This window comes from Bos indicus x Bos taurus, chromosome 5 (genome assembly GCF_003369695.1).
Source record: "Bos indicus x Bos taurus breed Angus x Brahman F1 hybrid chromosome 5, Bos_hybrid_MaternalHap_v2.0, whole genome shotgun sequence".
Classification (NCBI taxonomy): domain Eukaryota; kingdom Metazoa; phylum Chordata; class Mammalia; order Artiodactyla; family Bovidae; genus Bos; species Bos indicus x Bos taurus.
The window spans coordinates 59,744,212-59,761,566 of NC_040080.1; the positions used below are offsets into that span (position 1 = coordinate 59,744,212).

The following is a 17,355-nucleotide window of genomic DNA, read 5'->3' on the forward strand; positions in this document are numbered from 1 at the left end:
AAATCCACCCTCAATCTGCTCTAATAACAACTGAAGAGTCAAAATTAAACATCTTAGAAGGCTGTGCTTATTCTCATAGATCTGGGTGACAGGTGGATCATCTGGCAGACAGAAACCCACCTAGTTTACATATCTCGACCAAGGAAGAGAAGCAGGAAGTTCTATTTAGTTGGGTTCAGACAAGGAGGAAACTCTAGGCTTCAGTCCATCACACCTCGAGTGGCCGGCACTTGAGTGCACTGTGAATAAAACCTCACACCCGCCTCTTGATTCAGGTCTGGGGGGTGGGGGGTGGTGGGCAGAAAGACCAGCCCAAGGAGGGCAGAGGATGGGAGCGATCGCGCAATCTGTGTCCTGTCAGAAGGCCCCTCAGCTTCGGCAGAGATGCCGCATACCCAGCCTGACACCTGGTGCAAACACTAACCCCAGCCCATCTCCCTTTTCCCTGATGCCTCTCAGGGCAGGAAACGCACTGCCCAGGCAGGAGGGAACAGCCCAGCTGCACAGCATCCACCGTGGCTTCGGCCCCTGGGGAGGGTGATGCGAGCAACTGGCCCTGAGTGCCTGACAGTGAGATCCTGGAATGGGGAAATGGGAAGGATTTATTTGGGGGACATCTGTCTGGCTGGGCTAGATAGATATCCTACATGAAAGGAACCTGTGGCCAGAAAGGGCAAAAGAAAGAAGCGAGCATTTCCAGGAATAAATCACGTGCTCCACACCCACCGCTGCCTTGCAAGATGGGCACTGTGGTCCCATTTTAAAGATGCAGAAGTCGAGGCTTAGTTGGAAGTGAGGTTATATCCAGTTTCCCAATCCACAGGGGTAGGTTAAATACTGGGTGGAGGGATTTCCCTGGTGGTCCAGGGCTAAGACTCCGCGCTCCCAATGCAGGGGGCCTGGACTGGATCCCTGGTTGTGAATTCAGCTCGGAGCCCTGGATCCCTGGTCAGGGAACCAAGACTAGGGGCAGCCAAATAAATAAACAAATTTTTAAATCCTCTTTAAAAAAAAGTACTGAGTGGACCTTATAATGGAATCCCCCAGGGCTCTTTCAGAGGACAATACATCATTAGCATTTTCCCATGTCTCTATCATGTCCAACTCTTTACAACCCTATGGACTGTAGCCCGCCAGGCTCCTCTGTCCATGGAATTCTCCAGGCAAGAATACTGGAGTGCATAGATGGTCCCATTTCCAGGGGCTTCCCAACCCAGGGACTGAACCCAGGTCTCCTGCACTGTGGATTCTTTACCGCCTGGGCCACCAGGGAAGCCCCTTTAAAATAAAATTAGGGTAAAAAAGCAGCAGGCCTGAAATGCTTCCACTATTTTAACCAAAATAATTATATATATATACACACACACACATATATATAAGAAAAATTAATCTTGGAAGATGTATAATAAAATTTGACAGAAGTAGGATTACCGCTGATTCGTATTTTTTAAATCTGTGTTTTCACATTAAAAGAATTATGTTTCCTATGTATTGCTTGTCAAACTCAGAGAAACAACCAGGCTCTAAAAACCTTAGGTGCCCAGGATGACGCAGCTTGTGACTAGAGGAGCTGCAGCTGAACCGGCTTCTGTCCAGAGCCCAGACGAAGCCTCCTCTGTCCCACCAGCACACCCTCTCCCAGAAAGCAGCTGAGTCGACTCCGAGGTTGCTACTCAAGTCAGCCTTCCAGGACCACAGGCTCTGCATTCCAGAGAAGCCTCGGGACAACTGCGGCGAGCCTGGGAAAACCAGCCCCTTGCTCAGGAAGCCATCGCATGCCTAACACCTCCTGAGGTTGGCCAGCCCTTCTGAGGCTGATCCGTAACTACAGATGGAGCTGCCCCTGCCCACCCTCAGGGTAGAGGAGGTGCCCGCTTTGAGGGGACACCTTGTAGAAGGCACTGGGGACCCAGCGGTCCCACAGCAGGATGGACCCCAGAAGCCCACATTGCAGGCAGATTCTTTACCGTCTGAGCCACCAGGGAAGCCAACCCCCACGAGTGATGGGAAAATAACAGGAAGCTGATGTCCATAGACATGGGCTGGTTATGGCCCTCTCTGAGCAGCAAAAGGGCTCAGAGGGAGGACAGAGAGCACCCAACAACTCCTGGGATCCACAGGCCCGGGTAGAGGTGCTCACGCAAGGAGACAGGCCCAGAGCCTGGATGGGCCAGACGCAAAGTGCAGCCAGCACAGGGACAAACGGCCCCGGGGTTCGAATCCCAGCTTCACTACTTACTAGGACCTTGAAAAGGTACCGAAACTTTGCCAGCTTCAGTTTGCTCACCTCAATTCAATGAACTGGAACATGTTTAATCTAAAATGTTGATATCCTCAGAGCAACATTTTTTACATGAATTTAGGAAAATGAATTTTAAACAATCTTCAAAACGAAAGGACGGTGGTATCTTTGAAAATCATACAGACGAATTCAAGATGTCACAAGAAGATATATTAGATAGCTGCTTTCCCCAACTAGATGCCTAGTTCATTCCTAAAAGGGAAATAAAAATCTCTCACAGGGCAGTTTGTTCTAAAAGGCCAATGTATGTCAGTGCCTCACTCGGCGAAGTCTTTAGCCTGAGAGCTAACCCGGTGGAATGTTGCCCAGCAAGCAATGATCTAATTGAATAGCATCCTCATTATATCACACTGTCTTTTCATTTTATTCTGCCTTCAAGTAGTCAAAATTCCTTATATGGCTGCTTTGGCATGCAGTCACAGAAGGCTTACACTTTGTCTCGTGTGACCCTCGCAGCACTCTGAAACCCATTTCACAGATAAGGAGTCTGGGGCTCGGAGCTGAGTACACAACCTAGTAAGCAGCAAAGGGGACTCTCCAGGCCCCCCGCTTCGCAGCCAACACCCGGTCTTCAGCTCCTCGTCTTGGGTTTCCATCCAGACCATGGTCTGACTCACTCCTTCCCGACACAGAAACTGACTGTCCTCTCTCCAAAATCAGAACAAGTACTCACTGTAGGAGTCATGCTCCAAGTTCCTCCTCCATAACAAGCAAACACTGAAGATGCATTTGTATGAAAAGCTCCTTGCTCAGCTCTGAGGAACAGCAAAGCAAAGGAACCTGGTCTCCGTCCTCATCCTCGGAGCATCTGACAGCTACTCGGACAGTAGTGGCAGCCCCTGCCTCCTCTAGCCCCTGCCACCTGAACCCGAGGGGACACAGTGGTTGGCCAGCCATACCAGACTCTGCTGGGAACCTGTTATGGGCAGGCTCACCGCACACCGTCTGCCCTAGAGCAGCTACGAAAGGGCTCCTGAGACCCAACCCACGAGTCTGAACTGCCTCCCCTGGGGCAGTCGTCCTCCTTGGTCATGAGTTGAACAGAGCTTCCCTGCCACCCATAAAGTCCACATCCACTCAGAATCTCAAGATGAGACCTTATCTGGACGGAGGGCACATGTAAGAACGTCAGGATGGGATCGTCCTGGAGTTAACGTGAGCACTGAATTCAGTGACTGCATCCCTACGAGAAAAGGAAAGATCCAGAGACACACACAAGGAGGAAGGCCAGGGGAAGGCAGGGGAAAGGTTGGAGGATGCAGCTACAAGTTAGGAAGCAAGGATTTCCAGGGGCCCTAGAAGCTGGAAACGGCAAGGAAGGAGGTTCCCCTAAGGCCTTCAGAGGGAGCCCGGTGCTGCTGACACCTCAGCTTCACACTTCTGACCTCCACAACTTGTAGGGAATACACTTCTATTGTTTTGAGCCACCAACTTGTGTGTTAATTTGTCATAGCAGCCCAAGGAAATATCCTCTCCTATCTTAATGTCTCTGTCCAGCAGGGTGGAGAGGCCTGGCCTTTCCTTCCCAGAGCTCGGCTGGCCTTCGGGCCATCATGTTGCCGAGGGCACGCAGGCGGGTGCAGCCTGGGCCGCCCTGGGTGCACTGTGGAAGCCCGGAGTGCACCCTGCACACAAGCGCGCACACGTCCACCCCCACTTGCAACTTCTAAGAATAACGCGCTGCCAATAAAGGGCTCCAACTCTGTCTCGGAGCTAACTGACTCCCGGCGGAGGTTTCCATGTGGTTTAGGATGAGATCTCTTTACTCTCTGGCACTGCGAAGCCGTCGGGCGAACTGCCCTTCCAAATCCTCCTGGCACTGCTGCTCAAGAAACTCTTGCTGTCCCACTGGGTGGTGGGGGGAGCCAGACCTCGTGACATTAAGGGCATCCTCCCACCCCCTCTGGGCTCGCAGCTGCTTCTCATTGGACAGGGAGTCTTGTCTCCCACTGGCCCCCTTTCAACACTCAAGGGTATTTTTATTAAAAGGCCTCCGGAATGTTAATAAAATAAAATGCAGAACTGCTCCCCTCTTTCCCCCGTGGGTGGGGGAGTTGTTGGCAGTGACCTCGATTTGAGCAGCCACTGCCAGCACTGGCAGGTGGCTGGAGGGGGCGGGGGTCGGGGACCACAGGTGGTGTGGGAGCATGTTATCGTCTCATTCTGGCTTTGCCACCGATTTTCCTGAAACTTCGCTTCCACTCTCGGGTCTTCACGTGGTAAATGAGCAGGCACGGTAGGAGGGGATGTTAGGTCCCTTCCAGCACTGACATTCCAAGAGGGTGGATTTCCCTTGATGCTTTGTCTTGGTGCTCGCTCATCGTTCTCTCCATCCTGCGTTCATGCGGTCCCAGCTCCCAAGTGGCTCTGGCAAAAGAACCTGCCTGCCAACGCAGAAGATGTGGGTTCAATCCCTGGGTCGGGAAGACCCCCTGGAGGAGGAAATGGCAACCCACTCCAGTGTTCTTGCCTGGAGAATCCCACGGACAGAGTAGCCTGGTGGGCTACAGTCCATGGGGTTGCACAATCAGATACGACTGAGCATAGCACTGCGCTGTAGATGCTGAGAGTACTAAGGAAGGCCAGCTCCCAGTCAGTGAGGCAGGAACACAGAGCAGAGGAGACATCGCCAAGTGTCCACATCAGCAGGAGGAGGTGACACAAACAGGAGCTGGAGGATGACCGGGGCCCGGCAGGAGAGGCAGAGTGGGAGTGCAGACACATGTGCAGTCTGGACAAGGGGCTGGGGCTGGGGCAGTGCAGCAAGGCAAGTCCGGCTGGGGCCAGATGGAGTAGAGAGCTTGCAACCTTTCCTGGAGGCCACAGGGAGCCAGGCAGGTGCACAAGCAGAGGGGTGCCATGCTCTGATCTGGCCTTTTTTATTTAATAGGTAAGTTTTTTGTTTCTAGTGTTTGCGCCAGGTGTCATGTGGGATCTTAGTTCCCTGACTGGGCATCAAACCCATGCCCCCTGCATTGGAAGTACAGAGTCTGGACCACCAGGGAAGTCCCCGATCTGGCATTCTTTAGGAAGCATCATCTGGACACACAGGAAGGGCAGGGTGTTCTGGGGTGTCCAGAACCACCACCTCATGTTTTCAGCAGGCTCGGAGGACAATGCCAGCAGTTCTTCCATTGTCGTTTCAAACAACAAACACTGGAGGTGATGCCCCTCTCCCTGCCTGCCTGGGGCAATCAACAATATTAGGAATACCGGATTCAAGTTTGAGTTCTTGGCCCTGCAGCTGTGTGACCCTCCAGCTTTATAGTCCTGAGCACGGGCCTTGGGGTTGAGACTCCTAGGTAGAAAGCTCTGCTGCTCAGCAGCTGTTACATCTTGAATCTGTTATTAACCTCGCTGAGATTCAGTGTCACCATCTCTAAAATGGGTCCACTGCCGACAGAGCCAATGGGCATTTCACATGCAGGGAAATGAGTTTCTAAACAGGGCCTAGCTCAAAACAGAGGCTCCATACATGTGAGCCTTCCCTGATTCTGTCACAAATGTGGGGTAGGAACTGAGATAAACTGCCGCCGGAGCCCAAAGGAGATGGGAAGGAGGCGGCTCAGGGGAGCAGCTGGGCCCAGTGGGTGGGTGGTGGGCGGTGTGATATGAGCACAAGGGTTTTTGTCAGTTTATCTCCACAACCACTCAATTTTCCTGCCATGAGAAGCCCAGAATCAGGAAGGCTCATGCCGGCAAGCTGGTGTGGGCTTGGGCAATGGCCTGACGTCAGTGGATTTGGCCAAGCTGCCAAGCGCTGCAGCCTCGTCAGCACAGTGTTGAAGTGACTCCCAAGACTCTAGGTGTTTCTTAGCAACGGCCCTATTTGGGGGAACACTGAGTGCCAAAGGGGAAGCTGGCTTGGAAGTTTGTGCAAGACAGGCGGCACCCCTAATCAACCCCCAGGGTCCCCCCAGCAGGTCAGCTCCCTCACGCCAGCTGGTCCCTCCCAGGGCAATGGGGGCCAGGCTGGAAGCCCTCCACGAGGCCAGCACCTACCTCACAGGTTTCCAGGCAGCATCCCGGCCCAAAAGCTTGCAGAGAGGCCCTGGTCATCCCCGCGGCCCCCAGGCAAAACCCAGTTGCCATCTGTTGTACTTTTAACCATGCAAGCGGCTGACAGGACACGAGAGAAAAAAAGGACGTCCAATGAAACACGCCCGGCCCTCAATACTCAGACCCAGGGCTGAGCACACAGGACTGTCTGAAACACAAAAGACCCCCGAACAGAGTCCAAGACAGACGGGTCTTCTGTGAAATTTCACAACCCACGAAGGTGTTCTAGAAAGTACCAGGACACAAATGCTTGCTGGACTTTTGTTCTTTCTCCACTCTGACAGACAATACATCACATAATTTTCACAAAATTTATTTGGAGGAATTAAAGAATTCCACCCGGGCCAGGTTTCTTGGTGCAGGCAGTTGGGTTCAGATATGTATTATTAATGCAAACATTTTCCTGTCGTGATTGCATACCCAATTTAAAATGAATTATCCAATTAAGTTAAGAAGGTGATGCATTCTGCTTCCAGGAATATGTTGCCAGTGACTCTGTCTTGACTGTTCTCCCCTAAAAACCCTTCCAATTAAGTTAAGACCGTTCAGTACATCGTGAGGCTAAGCCGGGAGGTTGCTGTGGAGACAGGAGGAGTCTTCATCATATCACTATTTCAATCTCCTGATGAGAAGGGAGCTGGCAGAGCTCTCAGCCTCCCCCTGGGATGAGTGTTCACTGCCAACAACAACAAGGACAAAAAGCTCTGTTGGACAGAAAAGGATGAAAGAGCGTGTAAGCTTCCAGATCTTCTGCAGCTACACAGAGAGTCATGGCTTGGGCTTCCTCAAGCAGAAGCCAGTTGGCGGGTGCATGCAAGAGGCAGACGCCACCCTGTCCCTTCTCTCCCCCTCGCTCTCGGTCAGTTCTAGAGGAGGCGTGCAGATCTGATGTGGAAGGTGGGACAGCACCAGCTCGGCCAGCAGACAGCAATCGACTGGTACCAGATAGCCACAAAGATAGGGGCTATGGGGTCAGACTGAGACACCACTGATGTCACGAAGAGTCAGGAAACACAGATGTTTATTTCTAAAATGCAAACCTGACCATGGCACTCTCTCGCAGACAGTCCTGTACTGGGTCTCCGCTGCCCTCACCATCAAGTTCATCCCCCACTCACTCTTGCCATCTCGTCCCTCCTTCATTCCCTAAATAAACACTCAGACTCTTCCACACCTCCCGGTCTTTGCACATGCTGGTCCCTTCCTCAGTATATCCCTTCGCTACTTTTGTCAGCCTGGTAAATGTGTTCTTACTCAAGACCTGGGTCCCACGTCTGGACCTCTGGCAGCTTTGTCTCTGACTTTACAGGCTTCCCTGATGGATCAGATCGTAAAGAATCCACCTACAATGCAGGAGACCTGGGTTCAATCCCTGGGTTGGGAAGATACCCTGGGGAAGGGCATGGCAACCCATTCCAGTATTCTTGCCTGGAGAATTCCAAGGACGGAGGAGCTTGTGGGTTACAGTACATGGGGTCTCTCAGAGTTGGACATGACTAACACTTTACTGCAAGGTAGATACTAGAATCATGACCAAGCCAGCACTTTGCTATCATAACTGGTTTTCGTGTTTGTCTCCCTGAGCAGCTGCTAAACCACTCAAGGGCAGGGGGTATGTTTTCAAAGGAATGGTCTAACCATAGAAGAAAAGGCAGAGGTGAGAGAAAGCGACCATGCCAACTTGAGAAGGATGTACAGGCATATCTCAAGAGATACCACAGGTTTGGTTTCCCAGATCACCATCAATAAAGTGACCATCACACTAAAACAACTATCGCAATAAAGTGAGACACAGTATTTTTGGTTTCACAGTCCATATAAAAGCTATGTTTATACTATACTGTAGTCTGTTAAGTGTGCAATAGCATTATATCTGAACAAACAACATATATACGTTTAAAATATTTTATTGATTAAAACAAATGCTAACCATCATCTGAGCAAGTCAATCTTCTTGAAACAGTAACATCAAAGATCACTGATCACAGATCACTATGACAAATGTAAAACTAATAAAAAACGTCTGAAATACCATGAGAATTACCAGACTCATTCAACACAGGGTTGCCATAAACTTTCAATTCATAAAGAAGTGCAGTTTCTGCAAAGTGCAATAAAACGAGGTATGCCTGTATAATTAGAAACCACCTAAAAGTTGTCCATGAAGGGAGTAAATGCTGTGAGTCCCAGGGGTTCCCCATGCCCCTCACACTTAGGCCCATGGGTGCCAGCAGTAATCAGGGCCAGAGACAGGTGTGTTCTGGGTATAGATACTTCTCTTCCCCACCCCAGGACAAGAGATTTTAAAACCAAGTCTGCCTGATGTTATTAAGAGTTGCTAAACTATTTAATAAATAAAATCTCTGTGAGAAATCCTTATGTCTACATTAGGCTGTAGATGTACCTTCTGGAAGACTTGGTTTACACCTGAGAGAAAAAACCCTACCCCCAAAATGTAAGCCATCAGAACTTCTGATGCAATGAACCAGTCCACCTCTGAGGCTCACAGCAAGACAGCAAAACAAGTTGTTTGGTAGGAGATGACAGTGAAATGCCCAGGCATGAACTGAACGTCCCATGTAAGTCTCTGTCCGCTCTGGTGTCTGCCCTTCATGGGCTCAGACACAGGTGTCCTCTCATGACCTGTGTGTTTCCAACCTGGGATTCAGAGCTTTGAGTCACTTCTTGAATAGCTTCTGGGTGGTTCTAATTATATAGGCATACCTTCTTTTACTATGCTTTGTAGATACTGTGTTTTTTACAAATCCAGGATTGGGGCCATTGGGATCAGTAAGTTTTTCTTCTAATCTGTGTCTTGTATTAAAGTCCTCTGCTCTTTCAGGGCATGGAACCCCTGAATTTCCATAGACTCTGAAACCCTTTAAGGTGGGGCTCATCTTCATGGCCTTTGTTCCACCCTGGGGACCCAGCTCCGTGCCTGGTCCACGGTGAGCACACTGTGACCTTCTGTTCATAGAGTCTAGTTTCACACCTGCAGTTGAATCGAGCTGCTGTACATGTCACAAGAACAATGATCCTTTAGGATTCGATGAATCAAACCACAATCTCCAAAGCTCTCCTTTGGTGCGTAATTGTGAAAATCTAAATGCAAGCCCAGGAGTGTCAGAAATCATATACATCATATGGGTTGAAGTGTGCTCCCAAAAAGGTAGGGGAAGGCTTAGTCACAGGACCTGTGGATGTGACTTCACAGGGGTGAGCAAGTTAAGATGAGGTATCGAGGGTGAACTCTAATTCAACACACCTAGTGTCCTTTTAAGAGGGAAATTTGGACACAGGGAGCAATGCCATGGGATGACAGAGTCAGAGACTGGAGCTACAAGTCAAGGAATGCCAAGGACTGACAATCACCACCAGAAGCTGGGAAGAGGTGAGAAAGGATTCTACCCCAAGTCTCAGAAGGAATCTGGTCTTGCTGACACCCTGACTTCAGCTTCTAGCCCCCAGAACTGTAGAACAAATATCTGCAGTTTTAAGCCCCCCACTTACTGGCAAATTGTTATAGGAGCCCTAGATAATTAATACAATAACCAAAAGGCAGTAACTTTTTTCTGACACGTATTTAGCGTCAGCTTTCACGATAGAAGTGATTTGAATCTGGGTGGAGGCCACTTCACTATGTTACCCGTTTGCTCATTCATTTGCTTCCAATACTTACTGAGCCCCGGGTACGTGCCAGACCCTGTGCAGAGTACCAGAGTGATGGAAGTGGGTGAGCCAGGAGCCTGTGGTGTAGATGGCTCTGTGAGTGGTCACAGAAACAAACGCCTGCACCGCCAGGCAGTAAGTCTTAAAACATAGATAATAGAAATGATGGGCATTTTTATCATGTGTCCTTACCAGGTGCTGATCAAACCAGCCAATCCTAAAGGAAGTCAACCCTCAATACTCATTGCAAGGACTGATGTGGAAACGCCAGTATTTTGGCCACCTGATGCGAACAACCGACTCATTGGAAAAGACCCTGATGCTGGGAAAGATTGAGGGCAGGAGAAGGGTACGACAGAGAATGAGATGGTTGGCATCACTGACTCAATGGACCTGAGTTTGAGCAAGCTCCAGGAGATGGTGAAGGACAGGGAAGCCCAGTGTGCTGCAGTCCATGGGGTCGGAAGGAGTCAGATGGGGTCAGAAAGAGTCGGACACGACGGAGCAACTGAACAACCACCAGGTGCTGAGCACACGGTCACACGTGCGCCTCACACAATCCAGGGAGGAAGGTGCTTTTCAGTGCCCACTTCCCCATCAGGGATCCGAGACACAGGGATGGAGACACTAGGACTCTACCAGGATGGCACTGACCCCAAAGGGAGCACGAGGAGGGGGAGGCTCGCCCCACCAGGGGAAGCACGGGGAAGTGTCTGATTAGGAGGGGAGGGAAGTGTCATTTAAATATGAAAGCATCTTTGCAAGCTTAATTTTCAAATCAGCCAAAATATATATTAAAAAGCACCACAGGGACTTCCCTGGTGGTCTAAGTGGTTAAGAATCTATCCCTGGTTGGAGAACTAAGATGCCACACGCTGAGAGGCAACTAAGTCTGCACACCACAACTAGAGAGCACACGCAGCAACAAAGATCCACGTGTCACAACTAAGACCCGACAGAGCCAAAATAAATAAATAAATATTAAAAAAAAAAAAAAACAGCACAAAGCATTTCTTAGCATGAGTAAGAAGAGCTGTAACACCCAGGACATGCACGATCCCCCCACCCCACCCCACCCCGGAGTGTGCTGGTGCAGGACGCTGGCACAAAGTCCTAACTTCCTTCTTGACACCTGCCTGAATTGTTCAAGTAAGTGCTCAGGGAACTAGCCTCTGCATTATTATTGTGGCTTAGCACTTGGCAGCACTGAACACGCTTGGGTGCTGTTCTTAGCCCTGTTGTTGCCATCCATTTGCTCAGTCGCGTCCGACTCTTTGCAACCCCATGAACTACAGCATGGCAGACTTCCCTGTCCTTCACCAACTCCTGGAGCTTGCTCAAACTCCTGTCCATCCAGTCAGTGATGCCTTCCAACCATCTCATCCTCTGTCGTCCCCGTCTCTTCCTGCCTTCAATCTTTCTCAGCATCAGGGTCTTTTCTAATGAGTCAGCTCTTCGCATCAGGTGGCCAAAGTATTAGAGCTTCAGCTTCAGCCATCAGTCCTTTTAATGAATATTCAGGACTGATTTCCTTTAGGATTGACTGGTTTGATGTTCTTGCAGTCCAAGGGACTCTCAAGAGTCTTCTCGGACACCACAGTTCAAAGGAATCAATTTTTCAGTGCTCAGCCTTTTTTATGGTTCAATTCCCACATCCATACATGTCTACTGGAAAAACCATAGCTTTGACTAGACGGACCTTTGTCGGCAAAGTAATGTCTCTGCTTTTTGATACACTGTCTAGGTTTGTCATGGCTTTTCTTCCAAGGAGCAAGCAGTTTTTAATTTCATGGCTGCAGTCACCATCTGGAGTGATTTTGGAGCCCAAGAAAATAAAGTCTGTTACTTTTTCCATTGTTTCCCATCTATTTGCCACAAAGTCATGGGACCGGATACCATGACCTTCATTTTTTGAACGTTGAGTTTTAAGCCAGCTTCTTCACTGTCCTCTTTCACCTTCATCAAGAGGCTCAGCCCTAACCATGTGTTAACTTAGCTAATCCCTACCACAATCCTATGACATAGTCTCTACTCTTATACCCGTTTTACAGAAAAGAAAGTTGAGCCAAGAGAAATTAGGCAAGCACTTAGTCATGGAGCTGGATTTAAATCCAAACCATGTAGCCCAGAGTTAATGCTATTATTGTAGTTTTCACTGTGATAATCTGCCCAAGGGCGGGCTGGCAGGGGGAGTGTGTGTAGGGAGACTTGAGGGCATTCTCTTGAGGAAAAAGGATTAAAGAGCCTCAGCCCCAACCTGGTCCCATTAGCCTAAACATTGTTCTCTGATGTCTTCTGCAAAGTTTTGCATACATTTTCCACTTTTTCCCTCTGCCCATTTCTAAATATTATTAGAATGGGTTAAAAATGTAACATGTAGCATATAAAAACAATAACGTCCTCATGCCTGCTTACTCTGGCAGGAAAACTTGCCTATTAGGACAAATCAAGGGACGTACAGTTTCAACAGGGAAGAGATGTTAGCTGGCAGAGAAGGGGAAAGACAATAGGAACAAAGCAGCAGCTGACAAGGTGGGGAGTCACCTAATGTATGCCACGTGCAGAGCAGGTTCTGGGCAAGTGTCAGGGGAAAGCGGAGGAGGGGGAGCGGGGACAAGGAGGAAGGGGACTGAGGAAGGCATGAAAGGCAGACAGGGTCACAGGAGGGCTGCATGACCATGAGAAGCACATGCAGTGCAGGTCGGGGCACAGCAAGGGTGCCCATATGGTCAGGGGCTCCACATTCACAAAGACCTTCCTCGAACCTACCTCTCAGGTGAGAGATCAGATCATGTAAGAGTGCCATTTTTGTGGATCAAAAATAGCTAGATGCTGGCAATTTCATACCATTCAATTCACACATAGAGTCCTAGAGTCACACTGACAAAACTGAAAAAAGTCTTAATCACAAAATGTAAAATACAACTTTTCACCCTTATTTCATTGCTTCTCCCCCATTCTTCCCCCTTTCTGTTCTTTCTCTCCCCTCACTCACTCAGGCCCCCCGTCCCTTCTTCACGTCCTCTCCATGTTGTCCCTCCTTTTTTCACTTAAAACTATATTTAGTGTCTGGTGTCAGGACTCCCCTCGAGGTTCAGTGATTAAGAATCCACCTTCCAATGCAGGGGTCATGGGTTCGATCACTGGTCGGGGAACTAAGAGCCCACATGCCTCGGGGCAACTAAGCCTGCTTGGCGCAACTACCAAACCCACGCACCGCAACTAGAGAAGCCTACATGCCACGATGAAGATCCAGCACGGCCAAAACAAATAAATAACTTAAAATTTAAAAAAAAATTATATTAAAAAACCAACAGCCCTGTATTCAGCGTCTAATGACCATTGCAGGTCTCAAGAGAAAGAGTCAAACGGCCAAGCGCACACACAAGCATATGGTGTATATGTTCCCAAGGAAGGAGGAAGGGCATCTTCTCCTGGCGGCCGAGCCGGCAGGACACCTGGACAAGAGCCACGCTGGCCCTCACTGCCAGCGCTAGCTGGCAGCACGAAGGTCACGTGGCCAGGCCTTAGCTCAGCCCAGCAGGAGAGGAAAGGGACACCGGGGGTGAGCAGGCCACACTGGCCACTCGGGCCCGGGGTGCTTGATAAAAACAAAAATGTCTAAGGCTGTGATACCCTTTGTGCTGTCTGACTGCCTACCTGGAAGTCAGGTGCTCAGAGGCACAGGAAACAAATGGTTCAGAAGGCAGGGCGTGTGCCTTCCGGTCAGGAGCGTGGGCACCCTGGCTCTACCGCTCTCTGGCTGCAGGACTGTGGGCAAGGTTTCCCATCAAAGGCCCACGTCCTTACCTGTAAAGGGAGAGACGCCCGCAGGACAGTCTCAGGGGGTGTGGAGACCAGGCTGTACAAAACGTGCAGGGTGACTGTAGAATCTGAAATTGCTTTCCCCAGAGATTTAAAAATCTGCCCAAGGGAGATCAGATGTAGACTGAACTGCATGACTTGGCCTGTCTCTTGAGGAAGTCATCTTAATCCTCTGATCTCTCTTTGGGCTGAAATCCCACAGTCCTCCGTCCCAATGCCTGGGCCATGTGAAAAAGGGGAAACCGAGTCACAGATACCAAACACCTTTTCTGTGACACCTTGATTTAAAACTATAAAATCACTTTTTTTTTTTTGTCAGTCTCAAAGTCATGCTCTTAGGCATTCTGCCAGCCAGCAAGATGACAGTTTTCCTTCAGAGGGCCCCAATTTTCACTGTGTGACTTAGAACCTGGGAAAAAGGCAAAACAATAAACCATCTGTGAGGCTTTCAGACAGTGCCATTTGTGAGAAGTGCTTTTTACATCTTGGTAGGACTCTGCATTAAGCTGGCATTAATTAATTGCTACATTAAAGGGAAGCACCTTTAACATTTCAATGACATAATCATATGCAATTACGATCATATAAAGGAACACTTTATAATTAACGATGCCGCCACTTCCTGAAATGTGTAATCCTTCTGTCTTGAATTCCAAAGAGGTTGGCAGGAGGAAGGCACTAAAGATAGTTCAGGAACTAATATTTAAATCAGTTTTTAATTCACCTTTCAACATGAATAGTAAAACCGGAACAAAAGCTTACCCTTATTAGGACTCCAAATCTTTATGTCTATGAGGCTAAATATTCAGCAACAATAGCTCCACACAGAAACGGTCAACAATTACAGGCCTGAAATGATTACCCCTCAAGAGCAATAATTTTGCCCCAGCAGTCACATCAATTGCTTTTCCAGAAACGCATTACAGCTCACTCCGACTGTCCAGGCTTTGGAAACTATGCTGTGTTATCATTAATAGAGCACTCTGACTTATTTCCGGGACTTAAACATGAGAATGGTTTTGCTTTTAATTAGGGAGGTTTCCCATGAAGTCGTGATCCCTGAGTACCAAGCATTATTCTAAATGTTCCACATGTATTTGCTTGTTTAGTTCTGCACAGAGTCCTGAGCCCACACTATTTGAGCCCCATTTTATAAATGAGGACAGCAGGCACCCAAATGTTAAATAGCTTGCCCCAGGTACCATCCCCTCCCCACCCTGGAAAAGCCTGTTTGAGTGATTCACAAACCAGACCGGATAAACAGACTTTCTCGATTGTCACATTCATTCTGTCACTCTACCTGTGACGGAGGCCACAGAACCTCGCTGCACCTAATTTCTGTTGTGAGCAAATTTTTGCAGCAACCACCAAAGAAAATGCAGAGGCAACAAAATTTGACCCACGGTCACACCTAAAGGGTGGACCTCCCTGGTGGCTAAGTGATAAAGAACTCGCCTGCCAATGCAGGAGATGCAGGTTCAATCCCTGGGTCGGAAAGGTCCCTTCGAGAAGGAACGACAACCCACTCCAGTATTCTTGCCTGGAAATCCCATGGACAAAGGAGCCTGGCAGGCTACATTCCATGGGGTCGAGAAAGAGTTGTACACAACTCATCAGACTAAACAACAAAAACACCATCACCTAAAGGGCTGCCAGAAAAAAAGTCCCTACAGCACAGCCTTTCTTAAACAGCAACCAAACTTGCATCAACAGCCCCTATCTGATGCCCTTCATGGTACACTCCCTGGAGAAGGAAATGGCAACCCACTCCAATATTCCTGCCTGGAAAATCCCATGGACAGAGGAGCCTGGTGGGCTACTACTGCACTGGGTCGCAAAGAGTTGGACATGACTGAGCACGCACATGCGCGCACACACACACTGTACACTATTTTCCGCTGTCCTCAGGGGACTGTGAGGGTCGCTCCCTCCCCGTGACAGCCTCCCGAAACGGCCGAGGTTTACCTTGTCATAATAGTATCGCAGGGCTCTGCTCAGCTTGTCATAGTTCATGTTTGTTTTGTTTTTCCGGAGTCCCCACAGTTTGGCCACTTCTTCTGCTTTGAGGAGCTTGAATTCACCATCGTTGGAAGTCCAGCAGATCAGGTGCTCATGTTTCTGGTCCAGCAGTAACTGCAACAGGAACTGCCACAGCGTGATTGCACTCTCCATACCTGGGGAGGGAGGGCCGCGTCAGTGCAGCTGCCAAGGCTGGGGAGGGGGCCACCTCAGCACCACCCCCTACCCCAGCGAACCTCAAGTGCCTTCATTTCCATCCCAACCGGCCACTCTGAATCATATCTGGCTGCATGTCTGCAAAACAGCCACGACTCAGAAATACAGGGAAGCCCTGTGACCCTGGTATTTGCCACACACATCCCCACAGGTGACAGGGTGTCACTGGGAATGATATGAAAAAATTGATTAACAGATTGCCCCTTCCTAGAATCAGTCCTCATACAAATGATTGCCCATACAATGCACATGGTGTCTGGACCCATTCATCCTATCAGCTCCCTCGCTGGTCAGCCTCTAGGCTGTTACCTGGATGAAACACTGGAGCCGCTAAGTGTGGTTACGTAGGGGCCAGGGGTATGCCAATAGGTGTGACTGCATGAGGAGCTTCTTTCTGTATTCCCAGTGCTCTGATAACGCAGCCCAATGCCCGACTGATACATGCTTAAAGACCCGAGGAATCGTCTCTTTCTCAGGCACTTGTCACGTTGCAGATAGAAACACCTTTTGTGGGACTTCCCTGGTGGTCTTAAATTCTGTGCTCCCAGTGCAGGAGGTCTGGGTTCAATCCCCGGTCAGGGAACTAGATCTCACCTGCCACAGCTAAGAGTTCGCATGCCACAACTAAAGATCCCACAGGTGGTAAATAAGACCCCACACAGCACCCCCCCAAAAAAACCCACCATTGTCACAAGCACAGAGATGGGAAATGCATTCTTTTCTTCACTATGAGAAGGAAGCCTATAAAATGTTATCTTTTCCCCTTGACTCTGTTGAGGACTTTGTAAATGCTGTTCCTTCTGACTAAAATGCTGTTCCTCAGCTTTGGAGCTTGGTGAAATCCTACTCATCCATCACTACCCAGTTCATATGGGACCTTCTCAAGGAAATTTTTCCCCTCTCCCAGGCATTTCCCAACTTCAGACATTTGAAGACTTTCATGGCAATGGATACTGACTGTAAAAATAACAACAATGCCCATTTGTCTCATCAACAATTGCACATTAGGAAAGGAGAGGCGGTTAGGCTGGTCTCAAGAGCTTCATCATAGCTCAACCCTCATGACTGGACACGTGAAGTGCCCTGGGTTTTGATCTGGGAAAGATGCTGGAATGAGGAAGCCCAGGATGGCCAGAGGGTGGAAAACTGGCTTCTGGCACACACAGAAGCTTTGAAGGCCAGTTGTGAGGTGGGGACAAAGCCAGAGAGAAGTAGGGATCATGCCGTGATGCAAAGAGGAAACACTGAAGCCCCAGGAGGCAGCC

At 49.2% G+C, this 17,355-nt stretch overlaps 1 protein-coding gene across 3 annotated transcripts in view; it reads right to left on the bottom strand.

The window, feature by feature from the left end:
- The window catches only part of ELK3 (ELK3, ETS transcription factor), a 70,118-nt gene that overhangs the window by 26,017 nt on the left and 26,746 nt on the right, over positions 1–17,355 (bottom strand). For all 3 annotated transcript variants that reach the window (XM_027542104.1, XM_027542106.1, XM_027542105.1), the window contains exon 2: positions 15,821–16,029. In XM_027542104.1, coding sequence (XP_027397905.1) covers positions 15,821–16,027 — 207 coding nt within the window. In that variant the 5' untranslated portion in view covers positions 16,028–16,029. The remainder of the gene's footprint in view (positions 1–15,820; positions 16,030–17,355) is intronic.